At 32.9% G+C, this 20,657-nt stretch overlaps 1 protein-coding gene across 3 annotated transcripts in view; it reads right to left on the bottom strand.

Annotated features, from left to right (window-relative positions):
• FNBP1L (formin binding protein 1 like) overlaps positions 1–20,657 on the bottom strand; it is a 113,462-nt gene that overhangs the window by 8,347 nt on the left and 84,458 nt on the right. For 2 of the 3 annotated variants that reach the window (XM_012176492.4, XM_004002206.5), the window contains exons 7-12: positions 18,768–18,896; positions 16,709–16,855; positions 14,266–14,469; positions 5,131–5,240; positions 3,601–3,733; positions 3,176–3,270 (exon numbers count right to left, since the gene is read on the bottom strand). In XM_012176492.4, the coding sequence (XP_012031882.1) occupies positions 3,176–3,270; positions 3,601–3,733; positions 5,131–5,240; positions 14,266–14,469; positions 16,709–16,855; positions 18,768–18,896 (818 nt within the window). Of the gene's footprint in view, positions 1–3,175; positions 3,271–3,600; positions 3,734–5,130; positions 5,241–7,704; positions 7,720–12,653; positions 12,813–14,265; positions 14,470–16,708; positions 16,856–18,767; positions 18,897–20,657 lie in introns of all 3 variants that reach the window. The other variant, XM_012176510.4, reaches the window with a different exon arrangement.

Raw genomic sequence — 20,657 nt, 5'->3', positions numbered from 1 at the left:
ATCTCCTTGCAGTCCAAGGGACTCTCAAGAGTCTCCTCCAACACCACAGTTCAAAAGCATCAATTCTTCAGCACTCAGCTTTCTTCACAGTCCAACTCTCACATCCATACATGACCACTGGAAAAACCATAGCCTTGACTAGACGGACCTTTGTTGCCAAAGTAATATCTCTGCTTTTCAATATGCTATCTAGGTTGGTTATAACTTTCCTTCCAAGGAGTAAGCATCTTTTAATTTCATGGCTGCAGTCACCATCTGCAGGGATTCTGGAGCCCCGAAGAATAAAGTCTGACACTGTTTCCACTATTTCCCCATCTATTTCCCATGAAGTGATGGGACCAGATGCCATGACCTTAGTTTTCTGAATGTTGGGCTTTAAGCCAACTTTTTCACTCTCCTCTTTCACTTTCATCAAGAGGCTCTTTAGTTCTTCTTCACTTTCTGCCATAAGGGTGGTGTCATCTGCATATCTGATGTTACTGATATTTCTCCCGGCAGTCTTGATTCCAGCTTGTGCTTCTTCCAGCCGAGCCTTTCTCATGATGTACTCTGCATGTAAGTTAAATCTTTCAGGATTTGAAATACCTCCACTGGAATTCCATCTCCTCCACTAGCTTTGTTCATAGTGATGCTTTCTAAGGCCCACCTGACTTCACATTCCAGGATGTCTGGCTCTAGGTGAGTGATCACACCATTGTGATTATCTTGGTCATAAAGATCTTTTTGGTACAGTTCTTCTGTGTATTCTTGCCACCTCTTCTTAATATCTTCTGCTTCTGTTAGGTCCATACCATTTCTGTCCTTTATCGAGCCCATCTTTGCATGAAATGTTCCCTTGGTATCTCTAATTTTCTTGAAGAGATCTGTAGTCTTTCCCATTCTGTTCTTTTCCTCTATTTTTTGCATTGATCACTGAGGAAGGCTTTCTTATCTCTCCTTGCTATTCTTTGGAACTCTGCATTCAGATGCTTGTATCTTTCCTTTTCTCTTCTGTTCTTTTCAGAGCTATTTGTAAGGCCTCCTCAGACAGCCATTTTGCTTTTTTGCATTTCTTTTCCATGGGGATGGTCTTGATCCCTGTCTCCTGTACAATGTCACGAACCTCATTCCATAGTTCATCAGGCACTCTATCTATCACTTCTACTGTATAATCATAAGGGATTTGCTTTAAATCATACCTGAATGGCCTAGTGGTTTTCCCCACTTTCTTCAATTTCAGTCTGAATTTGGCAATAAGGAGTTGATGATCTGAGCCACAGTAGGCTCCCAGTCTTGTTTTTGCTGACTGTATAGAGCTTCTCCATCTTTCGCTGCAACGAATATAATCAATCTGATTTCGGTGTCGACCATCTGGTGATGTCCATGTGTAGTCTTCTCTTGTGTTGTTGGAAGAGGGTATTTGCTAGGACGAGTGCATTCTCTTGGGAAAACTCTATTAGCCTTTACCCTGCTTCATTCCGTACTCCTAGGCCAAATTTGCCTGTTACTCCAGGTGTTTCTTGACTTCCTACTTTTGCATTCCAGTCCCCTATAATGAAAAGGACATCTTTTTTGGGTGTTAGTTCTAAAAGGTCTTGTAGGTCTTCACAGAACCATTCAACTTCAGCTTCTTCAGCGCTACTCGTTGGGGCATAGGCTTGGGTTACTGTGATATTGAATGGTTTGCCTTGGAAATGAACAGAGATCATTCTGTCGTTTTTGAGGTTGCAACCAAATACTGCATTTCGGACTCTTTTGTTGACCATGATGGCTACTCCACTTCTTCTAAGGGATTCCTGCCCACAGTAGCAGATATAATGGTCATCTAAGTTAAATTCACCCATTCCAGTCCATTATAGTTCACTGATTCCTAGAATGTCAACATTCACTCTTGCCATCTCCTGTTTGATCACTTCCAATTTGCCTTGATTCATGGCCCTGACATTCCAGGTTCCTATGCAATATTGCTCTTTACAGCATCGGACCTGGCTTCTATCACCAGCCACATCCACAACTGGGTATTGTTTTTGCTTTGGCTCCATCCCTTCATTCTTTCTGGAGTTATTTCTCCACTGATCTCCAGTAGCATATTGGGCACCTACCAACCCGAGGAGTTCCCCTTTCAGTATCCTATCATTTAATAACAAAAACTCATGTTGTGACTATCTCTTAAGGAAATGTACTCTTTCAAAAAGTGATAATGGAGAGGAAGAGGAAGAGGAATTAACATCCTGCTACCTGGTATCTTACTGTTAGGTGCTTTGTGTACATTATTTCATTCATTACTAATAACCCTGAATGACAGGTATTTTCATCTTTATTTTGTATTTTAGGAAACTGAGACTCAGCACTGAAAATGAATTTGCTAAATGTGAAGGGGAAGGATAAATCAGGATCTTAGGATTAACACACACACAACACCACTATGTATAAGATAGATAACCAACAAGGATCTGCCGTATTGCATAGGGAACTCTACTCAATATTCTGTGATAACCTATATGAGAAAAGAATTTAAAAATGAATATACATATAACTGAATCACTTTGTTGTACATCTGAAACAAATACCATAAATCAACTATAAGCCAATAAAAAATTTTTTAAAAACTCAATTTGCTCAAATTACAATGTAATTAGATATAAACCAATTATTGATACTAGATCTCTCAAATTCTTCTCTGAGTCCAAATTTGTTCAATTTTATTACAAGGAGGGGTGGAAATATTATTCAAAGGGAGAAAATGTCACAAATGATCTGAAAACATGGAAACTTGATAAAATGTCTTTTGGAAGCTCTGATCCAATCTAGCAATATGCACTTTTTTCTTTATAAAACTTTGAGTAATTTGACAGTTAAATTTTTCTTTGGTATAAGCTACCCAACTCCATCTAAACTTTCAGGCAATCTTCCTAGGTCTGAGGAGGCCATGCCTCCAGACTACAACTCCCAGAATTTTCCAAGTTTCTACCTCTGTGTTTAGATGCGTTACAAACAAGAAATGAGTAGCAAAATAACATCTCATAATTCACCTGTAGCTAATGTAAAGAACAGAAAATTATTTAGGTTCAAAGACTAAGTTATTAAAAGCCAAACTTATCAAATTAGGAAAAAAGGGAATTGTCCAAAATTTAGGACAAAAGAGAAAAGTCTGGGGGTAGGGGGACCAAAAATACAAATAAAATGCAAAAATAACCTTTCTCGTCCCTGTGTTACAAGATGATTTATGTCACTGCTATGTCTTCTGTCTCCTCTTCCACCTGTTTTGCCTTCAACTTCAGAGAGCCAAGCCTTAGGGGGAAAAACAAGTAAAACTGAGCTCAATAAATATATTTTAAAGCTCATAAGATATTCTACATTGAAAATGTGATTTGAGCCTTTTTATTATCTAATTCTTAGAGAAGGGAAATCTCTATTTCAATCTGGTCAGTGATCAATGTTACAGCTGATTAAAAATAGTATAAATATTTAGTTTTACATAAAGTTTTAAATAGGAAAAATTTTTTAGATTATTAACCCTACAAGAAAATATTTGAGGATAATTCTAGCAAGAACCAATTTATCATAGAGAAGTTTATAAAAATGAACTTATCTTTCAAAACTGCTAAACAACAAATCTACCTCATTCTTGTGGATTTCCATTCGCAGGCGATCAATATTATTCATGGTCTCTGCTAATTTAGGCTGCAAACTCCCTGGGTCCCCCATTTGTGGATTCTTCTCATATACATCTTTCATTTTGTTGAGCGCTTCTCTGAAAATGAGATGGAAGCCACAAAATTAAACATTCACTTCACATGTTTCCAGGTAAAAGAGTTTCATTTGATTCTGGGGACTCACATGCAGCCTAATCTTAAGAGTCCTAGTTCTTTAACTTTAATGAAACATTACCTGACTAAAGATAATCTGCACAAAGTTGATCACATATATACTGAATATTAGTAATTTATAGAGACAGTCTTTTAAAACATTTAGAATTTTTTTAAAAAAGATTTCATGTCTCATTTCTTGCTTCCTAAATGAGATTATATAGATTTAATCAAGGGCTGGAAGAGTATTCCCCAATATTCTTAAACTCATCATGTCCCAAATCAAAGTCACTACATTTCCCCATCCAGACATATTATTCCACCAGTGTTCCTTATCTTACTTCACAGCATTGTCATTCTCCCAACTCATCTATACCGCCTCTCTCCAAGTTCACATTACTCTTCACTTCTCCAATCTTACCCCTGTAGATTATGCCTCAGTTAGCTCTCCTGGACTCTTAACATCTGACATTACTAACATCCCCTAATACTCTTTTCTTCCTTGATTTCCTGGAGGTAATATTTTCTTTTTCTTTCCTTTCACCTTTATCTCATTATTTCCCTCACTGGCTCCTTCTTTTTTTCTGTTCATCCTTAAGTGTATTTCATAAAATCAAAGATTTCTTCTCATCTCATCCTACAGTCCTTCTTTTTAAAGATGATCTCATTGCTTTGATTTTTCCAGTTTCACTGAGACATAATTGACTACTTTAATATCACCTATCTTCAGATGATTCTCAAATATGAATTCTTTAATCACTCATGTTAGAGTTTAAGCTTCAATTTTATCTTCAGTGTAACGGCAGATATGTTACCAATCACTGTAATAACCCTTTATTCATCATATACAAATTTCTATATTCACTAAAATAAAACTGAACTGAAAGAAACTCTATGAAGTTGAAAAAAAATTAAAGCTATGAGTGAATGAATCTGCAGTTGTAAGTAATCAAACACTGTTTTCCAACATTTCTGCTGCAAACAAAGTAATTTCAGCCTCAGATTTCTATTGAGCTCCATTTACATACCAAAGCAAAACAAAAATTATCAAAGTCCATATCCTTGATAATAAATCAAAACTGTCTTTAAATTTTATGGAAGACATACACATACACTATTAGCATCCAGTAAGTAATCTGAACCTAAGAAACTCTCTAATATTTCAGTTTAAAAACAGCACAGATCAATCACACAATTTTCCAAAATTTAGGAGTGTGTTTTTCCCTAAAAAGGTATTTCAGTTAGGATGTATAATTTTTAAGCCTTTTATACCCCACATTTAAACATATCATTCATATTAGACTCTGAAAGGAATAATAGAGAGGACTTCATGGGAAAATACTTTTGATCTGATTCTTTCTGTAGTTCTCTGTTAAGTTCATCAATGCGCTGCTGTAGTTTTTTACGTCTCTGTTCTGGTGGCAGATGACTGAAATCTTCTAGTGCTGGGCCCTGAAAAGAGAATCTAAATCATTATAAAAAATATTTTCATGAAATTTTATTTCTAAAATATACCTATTATAAAGGAAGAATATATATCAATTTTAATTTCAAATTAGCCCAATGACTCCTTTTAAGAAATCTACAAATGTATGTACATGTATGTTAATTAAAATAATCATACTGAAGAAAGAGTTCAGATTCCAGTCACTTTATAAAATCATGAAATAGAATAGGTAAAAATATCACCAGATACAGATAACTGGTTATTACCAGTATAACATTATATTCAGGTCTTGGCAGAGTTAAAATAAATACAGATGAACCTTCTTACAGCAACAACAACGAAATGGAAACACATAACATTTCTCACCTATACAAAATATTTTATATATAACATATTATACCACTTTCCCAAATCAAATCTATTGCCATGACAGTAAGGATACTGCAAATGTTCAGACTGAAAATATTAAAAGTTTATATAATTGAGTCAATTAAGCAACTTACCTCATAAAGGTAAACTAATGAAAAATATTTTAATATTATACAGTCTTTGAGTGATTACATTTATTAAACCATTCATTAGGACCAAAACATACTTGATCATTAAAAAATAAAAGGTAGAACTATCCACTGTGTGAAATGTAAGTCAAAATTATATTCCAATAAGGGACTTATTTTCAATTATCCTTCTGTACAACCATACCTCAGTTCTTGAAATAGAGATAAAATCCAAAGACAAAATCCTTATTTAGGAAGGATCCTCAATGTCTGAAAATTTTTAATGTTTTTATATTCAAGAAAACTACATCATTTAAGAAAACATTCTAATACTTAGATGTAACTTCTGATTCAAATGATGTCTTTCTCCTCTTAAATGTTAATCATGTCATTGTTACCATAGTTATCTTCTTAGAGATGACACAACTATATCCAATGTTAGCAAGTACTGATTTTGTTTAATATGAGCCCATCTTTATGTAAGATTTTACATACTCAAAAATTGATGACAACTATTATTCTTCATTTTTATTTTAAAAATGGGAATTTTAAGAACATATAAGTTCAATTTTTTAAGTATTGCTGGAATAAGCTCCCACAACAAATGCATCTTTGCTTTTTGAGCCATTTATGCCTATAACATATGCTTTATTTCATCATTTGTGTTTCTCTTACTTTTAAAAAATAAAACTCGCTTTTCAGGTAGTACATGATCAAATATAACATTTAATTCATAACAAAATTTTCTGCAAATGACCTGAACATTACAGATATTCAATAAGCCTGCCTTGAAAAAAAAGGACATCTTTCCCAAGTGACTTCTGCTTTTTAATCTACCAGTCCCCAGAAATAAAAATCTGTCAATCACAAAAAAATCTGATGTAAATAAACAAATGGCAAATTTTCCTACAAAGTACCTTTAAATTTAGGGGTCAATTACAAATGTAAGTTGTCAAATTTAATCTAATTTGAGGTACAATAGTTTGAAAACTATTATATTGTGCCAAAGATAAAAATATAATGAAATGAAAAATTGTATTTCAATATGGTTTTGCTGGCAGTATTGTAATAAATTCACAATTACTTTAGAAGTAAATCTTCCAGATTTCTTTTCACTATCTGTAATGAAACTGTTCTCAAATTTATTAACAATAGGTAGGGACTTGAATCTCTAATATCCCATTTTGACATTATAACATATTTCTTTATAGACTATGAGAACTAAACTCACTCTATTTCCTATGGCTGTAAAGAAGACTCTGAGACATTAAAAAACCTCTTCTACTACATGCTAATTCATAAAAGGTCAAACTGCAAGAGTCTGAAAAAGACTGGTTTGTTTTCCAAAAATGAGAAACTATGTAAACACCCAATAATTTTTATGTTAGGTCTTCACAATGCAATTTCATTAATTTGTCTGAAACATATGTATAAAGGAATACTACACATGCACACATACACGCACACACACACACATGATATTTAGGTTATCTGTACTTCTATCCCCATTCAAGTAGTAGACAAAAGAAAGTACTGACTAACGAAACTAGCAGGAAATCTTTCTTTCTTACTTTTTGGAAAATCTAATGATTTTTGTGATAAACTACATATCAAACTTACATGATCTTTCTTTTTACAGAGTTAAGAAAAATCATTTTTAATTTTCCTTTTGTAAAAACTAAACTTTTGTTCTACCACGTAACTTTTAAAATGTTTAATTTTATTCTCTGTAACATGAAAAGACTCCACCCAATAACATTTAAGAGCTTAATGAGTTACAGTTAACCACATTATTATTAAATTTTATGACATCAGAGGTACTGGCATGTGTTGGACTATGGATTATAGAAAGAAAAGACACACAAGGTAACATGTGGGGATGTACCTTACCACTTTGCTTTAAATTAAACAAAACAATGTTTTGTGATTATTTAATACTGGCACAGTATACAGATCAGCACATAAGGCTTACCATCTTCACCGACCACTGAATAGTTCAATGGAAAACAGAAAGAAATGGTATATTATTCACATGAAACCGTAATACAGAAGATGCAATAACTTATACTGTTTTTTTTTTTACGATATTAAAGTAAATTATGTACACTTCACAATCCAAACAATTATGCCAGAAAAACAACTGTAATCACATTTTGGGGAAAGTAAATTACTTGCAAAAAAAAAATATATATATACACTGATGATAATGGGCAGATATTTTCTAAGTGCAACTAAAACTCAAAAGTAAATAGTAATGATATTATCAGCAATCATATATTTTCTTCTTTAAAAGAGAACTTTTACATAAGTGGATTTCACATATACAGCACTTCATTCTCAAAATCCTAATGCTCAAAAAGTTGAACATAAAGATCTAATATTAGCCATTTTAAAGAAATATTATATGTAGTATTAAAGAATGGAATACTCTTCCCAATGCATTAAACATCATTATCTGAATTTTTATAATTCAAAATATTGTTTTGAACTTGAATACGTCAGGGCAGGTAAGGGTAACGTATCTACTTTAATTTTAAGATGCTATTTTTAATGTTACAGACACATTAAAAAAACACACTATTATCAAAATAATAATGAGCCACCTAGATTCATGTTTCCCATACATATTTGCTAACAGATACAATACATGGGTTGAATTTTGCTTTGAAGATATAGCTCTTTTTCAGTTTTCATTCTGAAATCCATACACTCAAAAAGCAACACTAAAAATATACCTTAGATTTTTAGAGAACTGGTTAAAATTTATTCTTTCTGAAAATCTGACAGAGTCCTCTCATATTATGAATACGTAAATATATATATATAATGCTTATGTATGTATCATCCATGTTCTGTGGGTTCCCAGGGTTCTGCAACCGGCATTGCATCTGTCAAGCATCCCAACTAAACACACATGTACACATGCATACGTGTGTGTGCACACCCACATACTCACACACACTGTGATTCATAATACCCAGGAGAACTTACAAAGTTTATCTTCACATTCATTGCATTTGTTTAGCGGTTTCTAAAATTTCTGTTTTCCCCTGTTTACTAAGCCAAGGTGTTTTAGAGAATATGGAGGACATCAGGTAGAATTTCACATAAAAATACAGATTTTAATAAATAGCTGAGAAAAATATCTACCCCTTATCGCTGATGAACTGGCCATATATATTAATGGTTACAATGATAAGAAAAGATGACATACGCTATCCATTATCTTTCCAAATTAAGCTTAACATTCTTTAGACTGTCAGTAGTTTCAGGGAACAAAAACCACAACTTATTTTGCTATGACAAAATTCCTGTTAAGATTAGAGTTTTAAATTTTTATACGATATTTATGGTCTTCTATAAATATTATTAAAACAAAATCATATCAATAAGAAACAAAATAGGTAAATTATTTGAATTTCTTTTATGATAATCTCAAGCAGCTTATTTTTCCAGTTTCTTTATTAATACAATTTAGAGAAAAGAGTAATACAGTTAAAACTAAAATATTAAATGTTTCAGTTTTTAGCTAACTTAGTTTTACTATTAATTAGACAATAAAATCACAGTTCATTAGATTTGGGGATATAAAAACTCAAGTTCTTCGTAAATATTAGAAATATATTTTGTCTTTTTTAAAGCAATTCATGTTCAATAGAGAAATACTATACTGAAAATTTCACATACCTCCTATATCTTAATAAATACATAAGGGAGCTAAAAAGGCAATCAGTTAGGCAATTCAAATCATTATGTGTATTTAACTTTGAGGTAGGAAAATCCTGAGAACAGTATTCTAGATAATAAATGCTTACAAAAATGACTCTATAAGCCTATAAGATCATGAATAATTTAGACAGTAAACATGGACTTGCTAGATGGACTCACTACTGCTAGATAAATATATATATATATATACTAAAAAAAAAAAGGAGCACCCATTAAGTACCAATGAAGTAGTTAGAATAAAAATTATTCATTTCTGTATTAAATAGCTTTTGAGTGTGCACTAAATATCTATTTAAGGTTAGATTTTGATGTTACAGAAGGAAATTATAGACCCTCATCCCTCAGAAAAAGTCTACCAGTACCATCATCAAACTAAAAAACACTGGTCCAATATAACATTTCTCATGTCCTTAAAGATAATGGAAACTGCAGGTTTTCTTAAGAATGAAAGAAATTATAAATTTTTATAAAATCCAAAAGCAGATATTTAAGAAAAATGATGAAACAAATATAGCTCAAAACAAGAGTTTCTGATTTGAATGGTACAACTCATCAGCTTTAATAAACCATAAGACTTTTTCAGTTTTATGGACTCACATGTAAATTCACATAAAAACACATAAATGGTTTGTTAAAGCATATCTTCCTTTTCTATATTGAGAAAATTCTTAAGTGGAAAGAGAACATAATTTTGAAATAGTGTCAATTAAACTACCAAATATCAATCAAAGCAGAAAGAAAGTTCTCAATGCCAGGGTAATGAACTTTACTTCTTGCTCTATCCCAGTTTCCAGCTGGTTTGTCTATCATATTGTCTATCTTGCATACTGCTTTTTTCTTTGGCATGATAACTAATAATAAGTGCAACCATTTTGGCCTACTGGAATTAGCCTCCCTACCCCAACAAATGTCCTAGTATTTAAAGCTGAAGCAATATGTGGAAATATAATAAATAATGACCACACAGACACTTTTAAGTTCGACAGTTATAAAATTCTACCTGTGAATTTATTCAGTAACAATAAAGATGTCACTTATTTAAGCTTCTTTCTCCAGGGCTCACAGTTCTAAATAACTAAACTTTTTTTCACAGAATTGTATGTACTTCATATCCCTAAGACTATGCTGTGCAGGGTACTGTAACTAGCCCTGGTAGATTCAATATGCAGGATACCTGAGAGATTCCAAAAATATGGCTTGTAGAAATTACAAGTAGTAATTGCAATTTTTGATTACCATTGATTTCTGCAAGAGCATAATATTTAGTGAAGTCTAAGTCATCACAAAGAAGAAAGATGGGAATTAATTCTACTCTCATAATTCAGGCAACAAAAATCCCAAGTATGACTTCTTAAAGTCTTTTAAACAAGTGAAAAGAGCTTTTAAAACTGATTACAGGCACCTGTAGTGCCTATAAGCGTAACACAGACTCATTTACAGGGACTTTTCAGAATGTCATGAATTAACCTATAATAACATTTACATACAGAGTTAGGAAAGGTAATGCAAAGAAGTTCAGGTCATTACAGGAAAAAAATGAAGTCCCAAAAAGAATGTAATACACCGGGACATTTCTGTTGCCTTGTTAACACCAATTAGCTTGTCATACTGTTTTAATAGAAAAGCAAATAATAATATAATATTGCCCTATGAGATATGTATCTTGTTCTACATGTGACCAAAAGAGAAACCCAACTAAAGCAATTTAAAGACAGAAAGGGCTACCGAAGAGTGAGAAGCACACAAGCTAGGCAGAGAAGGAAAAAGAAAGGGGAGGAAGGGAGTAGCAGCAGGGAGAGGGAAAGGAGAAGAGGGACTGAAAGAAAGAGTCAGTCCAAGAGTGAGTGCAATGCTGTTAACAACTAGACTTCTTATGACACTAACAAACTCTTGAGTTCTCATCTGTGGGTTATTACACCCAAGATTTTTATATGTCTAAACAAATGCTCATACAAACCTCCTGTGTTAGTTGCTCAGTCATGCCCGACTCTTTGTGACCCCATGGACTGCAGCCCTCCAGGCCCCTCTGTCCATGAGATTTTCCAGGCAAGGATACTGGAGTGGATTGCCATTTCCTTCTACAGGGGATCTTCCCAACCCAGGGATCGAACCCGGGTCTCCTGCACTGCAGGCAGATTCTTTACCAACTGAGCTACAAGGGAAGCCCCCAATCTCCTAAATGTATCTAAATTACGAGCTATGAATATTACAACCATGCCCTTCAAATCAGATTTTAAACAACAGAAATTAGTCTAACATAATGAATTAACACTAATTTATCAGTAGTATTTAACAGTTGTTGCTAAGAAACAGTTTAGTATTTGTTTTTCACTATCCTAAAATTTTTCATTTGCAGAGTATCTTTGTGTTAGTCTTTCAGTCATGTCTGACTCTTTGCAACTCCATGGACTGTATTCCACCAGGCTCCTCCATCCATGGGATTTTCTAGGCAAGAATACTGGAGTGGGTTGCCATTTCCTTCTCCAAGGGAATATTTAGTTATAAGCAAATTAAAAAGGCTAGCTTATGGGGAAAAAAATGAAAAATTTGGTGAAAAATACTTTTTTTTTTTTTAAGAAAACAAATTCCATGTATCCATCCATCACTCAATAAAATCTAGTATTTTTATAGGCTTTATAACTTATACAATATACTTTGCAATATATTATTTTAATTTGATCTACAATCTTGATTATTTAACATGCCTGTCTTTGATTTTTTTAACTATTGGCAATTGTGTTTTATGTTTCTGATAGTAGGGCAATTAAAATTAAAATAGAACTTTATTTTTTTTTTGCCAACAAAATAGTACTTTATAAAATTCACAGAAGTCATCATTAGTGACAGATTATTACATGAATAATTTCAGTGACAAATTACTGAAAGTCTTAAAAATGTAAATACATTACAAGACAATGGTGGACATATGACTTCACATAAACAAAAAAAAAAGAAAAATAGCTAATATGATTGTACCCAGCACCCTCTTTATAATACCATTCTTTTATGGTTGAGCATTTCAAATGTTATAAAGAGGAGTTGTTTTTAACTTGAGGGCAGCTATACTTAATTCTGTGGTGTTTTAAACTATATATTTACAGGAGAGAGCCTTATAATGAGGGTGGAGAGTATTAAAAGCCACACTACACACACAATAGGCCATCATGCATTTTAACCCATTATTAAACTTACCCCTCTTTTGAGACTTCTGAAAGAAGGAATTCTGGGCTTCCCTGTTTTTATTTCATTCATACAATAATGCACGGGCTCAATGGAGAATGTGAGAAACTGGGACCCATTAGGAGTACTGGATGTGAATAAACTAGTAGGGGTTAAGGGTGGGGATTGTGGCTAATATGGAAATAAAGAAAGGAATCAATAAGCCAAATGTGCATAGCTTTTTTTCCTAAATGAAAATTCTATTTTTGGCAACATACTTTTTACAAAATATATCTCAGATAGTTTTCTATAAAAATATTATAAGAAACTTAACACAGTTTTGCCAAAACTGTCATTTTAAAGTCAAATGTACTTTTAAAAATGTACCATTTCATTTGATCACTGTTTTACAAGCTAACAGACCGAAAATAGAGAGTATACAAATTATAAGGTTAGAGAGAGCAATATGACCTAGATAAAAAAATATCTTCTGATATCTAGATTATTAAAACCACCTAGTTAGTCACACTTAACCTATACTTGTCAGAGATAATGGCAGAAGCTATAGTTAACAGTTATCTAAACAGGCAATGTCTATTAAAATAAAGTATTAAAACTGTAACTATTATCATAAACAAGCAAAAAAGATTCATTACATTTGTGGCTTTCCTCTCTGTTTCTATTTCATCCCTAGTTTTTTAAAAAACACCTCTTTTTTAAAAAAAATTTTCAGTATTCCTTGTGTATCTAAGTTTTCCTAGCTACTCTGATCTGACTTAAAAAAGTCTCACCTCTCAACTTCTCGATGGAACAATGTTATGAAAAGCATAAATAAAGCTTGAGTTAATTATAACTGTGCTTTTAAAAATATTTATAGGTATATTATAATGAGTTAAATGTTATCTAAATTCATATGTCAAGAGCAGAAAAATGAATTAAAATAATCAAGTATACTTTAACAAATACAGAACATCAGATTATCTATTCTCCTACTGATATGACACTTTATAGCCATTAAATTGATAAGAAGATTAAATACTCATTTATTCCATTTGCTCACTGGCTGAGCTAAATTTATCTAAAATAAACAGCACATCAAAAGATGGGTTTAGACAAGAAGTTAAGAGAGAGACTCTCTTAATAAACTAGAGATTTTTAAAAACGTCAAATAATTACACGCATTGAGCCCCTTCCCATTAAATATTCACATGGATGATAAAAAATATTCACATGGATGATAAAAGTAACTGTTAGTATGATCTGTAAGACCTAATTTGACATTTATTTTTGTTGTGATCAATCATTCCAATTGAGAACTGCAATTTCAGTGATCTCACAGTCACATCATGGCTCCTAAAAAATCTGAACTGAAACTACATACAAATGAAATTTCAAAAGTATATCATTTAAGAGATACTAACTTATTTAATATTTTTACTCATTATTAAATGTTAAATTCAGAAATAATTTTTATTATTAAGGAACAAAATTCTATGTTTCTACTAAGTGAAAAGTTAATTGAATCATTCAAATAAAAATATTTATTCTCTGTTAGTAGTAAACCATTATCCATCCAATACCTACATTATTTTAAATGACACACTAGAACAAAATCATCAGCACAGAAAATTTTAATGACTTTTACCTTTGGCTTCTTTCCAAAGAGCCACAACTTGCCCTTGGCCTTTCCTACTGTGGTTTTGGCATCCACCTTTCCACCTTCCTGTTTGGATGCACTGATAGTCCCATCAGAAATGGTTCTATAAATATGCTGACTATAATCTTCAAATGGAAAGTCTCCGGGAGGTTCAAATCCGGACTTAAAGGAGTCCACTACCATCTGAGAGTCCTACACATAAGAATAGTACCATATTAGCTTTCAAAATCTTCAATCTGTGTCAGAAAACAACAAATAAAACTTTAAAGAAATAATTCTACAATACTTATTAAAGGTTCAAAATGAATAATTACTTCCTGTAAATATGAAATAACTCCTAAATATTTTAATTCCTATAAAAAGATAATTCACAAACAAATGACCACTATATTAATTTGTAATAGTCATGGATGTTTTCACTCCATAGCTTTAACCCACTGAATTTCATCTTGAGTAGTTAGCTGATATTTAACATCTAACTGACAAAAAAGGATATAGGAAGAGGTTACTCTCAAGTAGAAATTCCAAGTTTTAAAGGAAAAAGTTTTTCTGTTTTATAGAATAGAGGAAAGGGTATCTAACTGTAAAAGAGGGTAGGAGACAAGCAGAAAGCCTTCCATTTACCCAACAGGGGAAAGGATAAATAAAATGTATTAAAGACATACTTGAAAATACTAACAGAGCAATGAAGATCTCACAAACAGTAGAGGGCAAAAAGTAACTCTGAAATTGTAAAGCTTAGCACCATTTACCCAAAACTGTAAAGCTCATGTAAGTATTACATGCTAGTTTTGGACATACATATACCTCTACGTGAATGTTTTACTGACACTTTAAACTAAACCTAAAAAAAAAAAAAATAATAAAATAAACTCATTAGTTTCAAACAGAATTCTTTACAAACTCCTCCCGCACTCCAACCAACCTCTCCTATTTTATTCCTTATTTCTGCTGATAGTGCACTTTGCCTATCACTGAAGTCAAAAGTCATCCTTAAGTTATACCTTACTTTTTTTTTTTTTTTTGTCACTAATGCCACCCACACCAATCATTTGCTAAAGGGTAAGAACAGGTTGAGAGGAGGAGGGACCTAACTATATTTCTAATCTTGGATCCATCACACCAAGATGTAACTCTGAATTAACAATTAAAGAACCCCCAAATCTTTTCTTTTTTAAAGTCAGAATTCTGTTACAGGAAAGATCCTCACTCATACAAAACCAACCTGCTGTGAAGACTAAAATATGTAGTACCTATTTTGCACTCCCCAAACACTGGTTCCCTTCTCTTTCTCTTTTCTCACATCCTCAGTTTCTGAGTCATTAAATCAGTATTTACTGAAAAATAACCGGGTACGAGACCTTTTCTAGACCTTACTCAAGATATAATAAGATAATTAAATTTATTTCTTCAAGAAGAACAGGGCTTCTTTTTTCTTTTGATGGAATAATAACTTCAAATTATCTTTAGAAACAGATAAGAAGAATTAAAATATCTTAAGACTTTTTGCCAGAAAGACAATACAAAGAAAGTCAATTTCTTTTAACCTAAACCAGATTAAAGAAATAGGTAATGAACAGAAGAAAGGGAAAAGAGAAGGATGGTCTGGGAGTTTGTAGTAGATGCAAACTATTATATCTAGAATGGATAAACACGGTCCTACTGCAGACGTAGAGCACAGGGAACTATACTCTATACCCTGTGATAGAGTAAAATGGACAAGAATATAAAAAGGAATGTATACATGTACATAACTGAGTCATTCTGCTGTACAGCAGAGACTGGCACAACAATGTAAATCAACCATACTCCAATTTTTTTTTTTTTTTTAAAGAGTGATAAAAAGAAACGGGTAATGAAAAGGATTGAGGGTCACAGGTTGACATGATGATTCTAAAACAAGGATGCTGGCTGAGGCTCAGTGTGTACACCCTGATGACTGCACCCTCCATGAGAAGGGCTTCTCGGGGGCAGTTACTTCTACTCACAGTGCTCTCCTTCCTTTTCTCTTGGGCCATCATTCATACACTACTCATGGTTCAGAATGCAACTCAAATGCCAACTCTTCTGGCAACAAGCAACTCTTTTAACTCTAGATCTGACCATTTCCTTCTTTAAATTTTCACTAGAATAATAGTTTAAATAATAATAGTATAATACAGTTTGCAGCATAAAGTTTACAGGTTAGTTATACTCTTGGAATAGAACTGAAAAATTAGTGGGGAAAAGAAAGAGAAGCATTAGACCTCTTTTAAGTGATTAGAACTTTAGTGTTTCAAGTGATCCTTACAGCCTGAAAGAGTCTAATGTATAGCCAGACTTACTTCTACAGAATATAACTTAAAATCAATAATCCATCAATTACTTCCCCCCTCCCAATCCATTTCATTAATTTAAATCAAATACATTATTCAAATTATAAAACACTTACTCTTCTTTCATCAACTGATTTTGCTGCAAGAATCATTCCTTCCAAACACTTTGAAATGATAGGAATAACTTTCCGTTCTGAGTCTGCAAATCCTCTGTAACACTCACTAAGTTTAATAGTCCTTCGTTCATCCATTTCTTGCAGTTGCTAATAATTAGGAATTTTAAAAAAAAGAAAATTGACTTTTCTTTTCATTCTGAAGAAACTCCCTTCCAAAACAAAAACAGAAACAAAAATCCCACAAAGATATCCCCTAACAGTTACACTGTTGTAAGTACCTTTTAACAAGTGCTACAGAGTGAAAGCACTTAAAACTTGAGGCCTGTGAAATAGCAGAAGAATAAAAATTCAAGGCTTAGTATATGCTGAAAACCAGGTGACACCAGTTTTCAAGCCTTATAAGGGACTCTCTACAGCTTACCAGCTCCCTAGTTCATACAACCTCTGCTTTTTCTTCAGTAAAGTTTCATTTGAAAACAGAAATTTTGATTTTTTTCTTTTTCAAGCAGCTGGCATATAACATATACAAGTGTGAGACTTCTAAACCCTTAAGTTAGTTCAGAACACTTGCTAAGATCTGGCTGGACTAAGAATCCACAGTCAACCACATACTAACAGGCACCCAAACCTACTACAGTTTACAGCTCAAAGTGACTGTCAAAAGGTTGGGGACACAAGAGGAAAAACAAGAAGCTAAAAGGTCAAAGTGGTTCATGTATGGGATCCCTACAATTCAAAAAATTCACTGGCATCTGCTATCAAGAATTATGCCAGGGCACATGAAGCCAAATAACTTAAAGGCAATTTCTGACACTTCTTATTTGTCAACAACAATGACCTTTCTTCTTTTCAGGAAGCAATTACACTGCTTAAGTCCCCTAACTCCTATAACCTTCATACAATTTTTTCCTCTTTAATTACTTCCTAAAGCCTGGGAATTTATTCTGAGACCAGCATTTTCACAGAAGGACTGAACCCAGTATCACAAAGTGGCAAGACTGATCTATAGCAAGGTCCAAACAAAAAGAGCAAGCCCCCAAACACAACAAAGCAGTGAATCTACAAATTAAGGTCTCCCTGGAATATGAAGGCTTAGCTATTAAGTTTAGAAAAGCACTACAGAGTGAGGACTGGCTGACTAGATGCTCTGGATTAAACCACCAATATCTGATACTTTCTCTGGTCCACTACCTCTCACTATGCTTCCTTTGTAGTTCTATTAATAGCTTGGCTGGGGGGCGGGGGGCATGCGGGGGGGGGGGGGGGTATTTGGACTGACACTTTTTAAAAAAATTTATTTATTTATTTTAATTAGAGGCTAATTACTTTACAATATTGTGGTGGTTTCTGCCATACATTGCCATGAATCAGCCACGGGTGTACATGTTGGACTGAAAAGTGTACACTTTTCACATAAGCTCAGCTCTCCCAGGTACCACTTCTTTCAACACTGTTTCACTAAATCCCTTTTTTCTAATTTCTCTTCTTTCTAGAATAGGCAGTAACATAATTTCACCTTCATGTAAACTCCAGGGTCTTTACCTGAGGACTGTCTGGCAACTGCTAAATGATGATGGATGGGGTTTATAACCCTGAATTACATTTACGATCTAACAGCTAGGAAGACAAGCAGGCAAAAACCTGGGTAGCAAATGTATTTCTTAAGATTTATTTCTGCCATCTGGACTAACGCCAATGATCCTGCTAATAGTGTCAAAGGCTACATCCAAATTCTAGATAAGCAGACCATAATACAAAATTCCAATGAAGTCTCCCATCTCACAATACTTAATGTAGCATGAAAATTTATCTGGAAAATGTCACTGTTTTAGTGAATTATTTAATATACTACTATGAAATCTGTGAAAAATTTGTGATTTCAAAGTAAAAAAAAATTACTTTTCATATCTATAATCAATCATAAATTTCTTATTACCAATTTTTATGACTAGTGAATCTAGAAACATTCTGACTGATGCCTGGCATTTTAAAGTTTTACATTTCAAGACTAGGTTTCTCAGATCTAAAATAAGGTTAACTTCATATCTCTAAATTTTACCTTGTAAATCTGAGGAATCACTACGTAGAAATGTTTGTGCTGTTCTCCATTAAAGTTTTGTAATTGTGCAGCATATTCGTTCTTATTTTCATCAGCCATATGCGTACGTAGATTCAACTGCTGTTTAGCCTAGAGGCAAATTGGTCCAAATCATTACCAATGAGAAGAGGTGCAACAAAATCACAGTTAGTTCACTTTTTAGAAGTTATACTAAAACTAGGCTTTTTCTAACTACTGATATCATTTAAAAGTAAAGGAGATGCTTACAGATCTTTATTTTTTAATTGAAGGAGAACTGTTTTCCAGAATTCTGTTGTTTTCTGTCAAATATCAACATGAATCAGCCATAGGTGTACATATGTCCCCTCCCTATGGCCAGTTGCCCTGTTGCAATATTCCCTTTCTCTTACTACAATAATAAATCCTCTCCCTTGTAATAAACCATTCGAATAAAATTTCTTAACAACGAATGGGTTTTTCTAATTAAATAAATGAAAACATTGCGGTTTGTCAGTAAGCATTTAAACAGTAAGCTTTTAATCAGAAAAGGAAAAAAAAACATCAGGAGTTATTTAGACAGTTACAAAGTTATCAGTAAAACTTCTCTTCAAACATAATCCAATTACATTCAATTCAGAACCACAATGAATCCAGGTTAACAGTAAAAATGTAATTTGGGGATAATGCTTAACAATACTTTCTACCTCTATACAAAACAACAGATATTGATACTTAAAGGAATGCTTAATTAGAATATAGTTCTCTTCATCTCAAGCTCTTACAGAAATGCTTTTCCAATGAGTCACATTAATGCCATCTATATTAATGAGAACATCTGCATACAAACAACACAAATCATTAATTCCAGGTTTACTGGAGGTAATCTAAACAATTTTCTCAATTGCTTATAAATGAATAGGAAAAAAAAAAAGAATTGAACTCTTTTCTCAATATTCCAACACTCAGTATTCCAAACTCAGTTAATACTCAATATTCCAAACTCCAAATACAGTTTCTCAGTATTCCAAGCTATAAATTGTTACATGAGACTTCTCTGAAAATAATAAAAGCACTTTGCGAATACACTTCATTATTCTAATCCTAGTTTTTATAATTGTAATCCCTAACCGTCTAACAGTAGACCTACAAGTTAGTTCTTCTGAACTCAGAAACAAACTGACACACAGATATACATGGTAGTCAAGATCTCAAATAAGTCCACAAATATCCATTTAATTCATGGTGTTCTTGAAGATTAAAATAATAAGTACTATGGAAACTAAACACCATTGCCTAAAGTATTTCTAAAGAAAAATACACTTCAAGTTCTAATCTGAGACTCTAAGAACACATTCATTTACTCCTTTTCCCTTTTCTCCCTCCTCTTACAAACTATGATGAAATGAAGGATTCCAAGCATTCCCTACCCACAATGGTTCTTTCTTTCAGGGGAGGCGTGTCCTATTTCAAGTCACTGGCTATGATACCTAAAGCCTAGATGAAAGACTCCAACAGGTTATGGAAAAGTGTAAGACTAGAAACTAAGAAAACTGACACCTTCCCTGACATATTCTGGTTTTCACATCTAATGCCTTTGCTTTCTTTTTCTATTTTATATTTCAGTAAATTAAAAAAGAAATTTAATTGTGGCAAAATACACAATACACATAAAATTTACCCATCTTAATTATTTTTAAGTGTATAGTTTGATAGTGTTGTGTATATTCAGTGTTGTGCAACTGCCTTTTTTTTTTTCTGATAAAATCATGCTTTAATAGATCTCCCACACATCATCCTTTTTGTTTGTTTTTGTTTTTCTTTTTTTTTTTAATTTTTTTTTAAATTTTTTTTATTTTTTAAATTTTAATATCTTTAATTCTTACATGCGTT

The sequence above is a fragment of the Ovis aries genome, chromosome 1, assembly GCF_016772045.2.
Source record: "Ovis aries strain OAR_USU_Benz2616 breed Rambouillet chromosome 1, ARS-UI_Ramb_v3.0, whole genome shotgun sequence".
In the NCBI taxonomy this organism is placed as follows: domain Eukaryota; kingdom Metazoa; phylum Chordata; class Mammalia; order Artiodactyla; family Bovidae; genus Ovis; species Ovis aries.
This window is presented reverse-complemented; position numbering and strand designations above follow the sequence as displayed.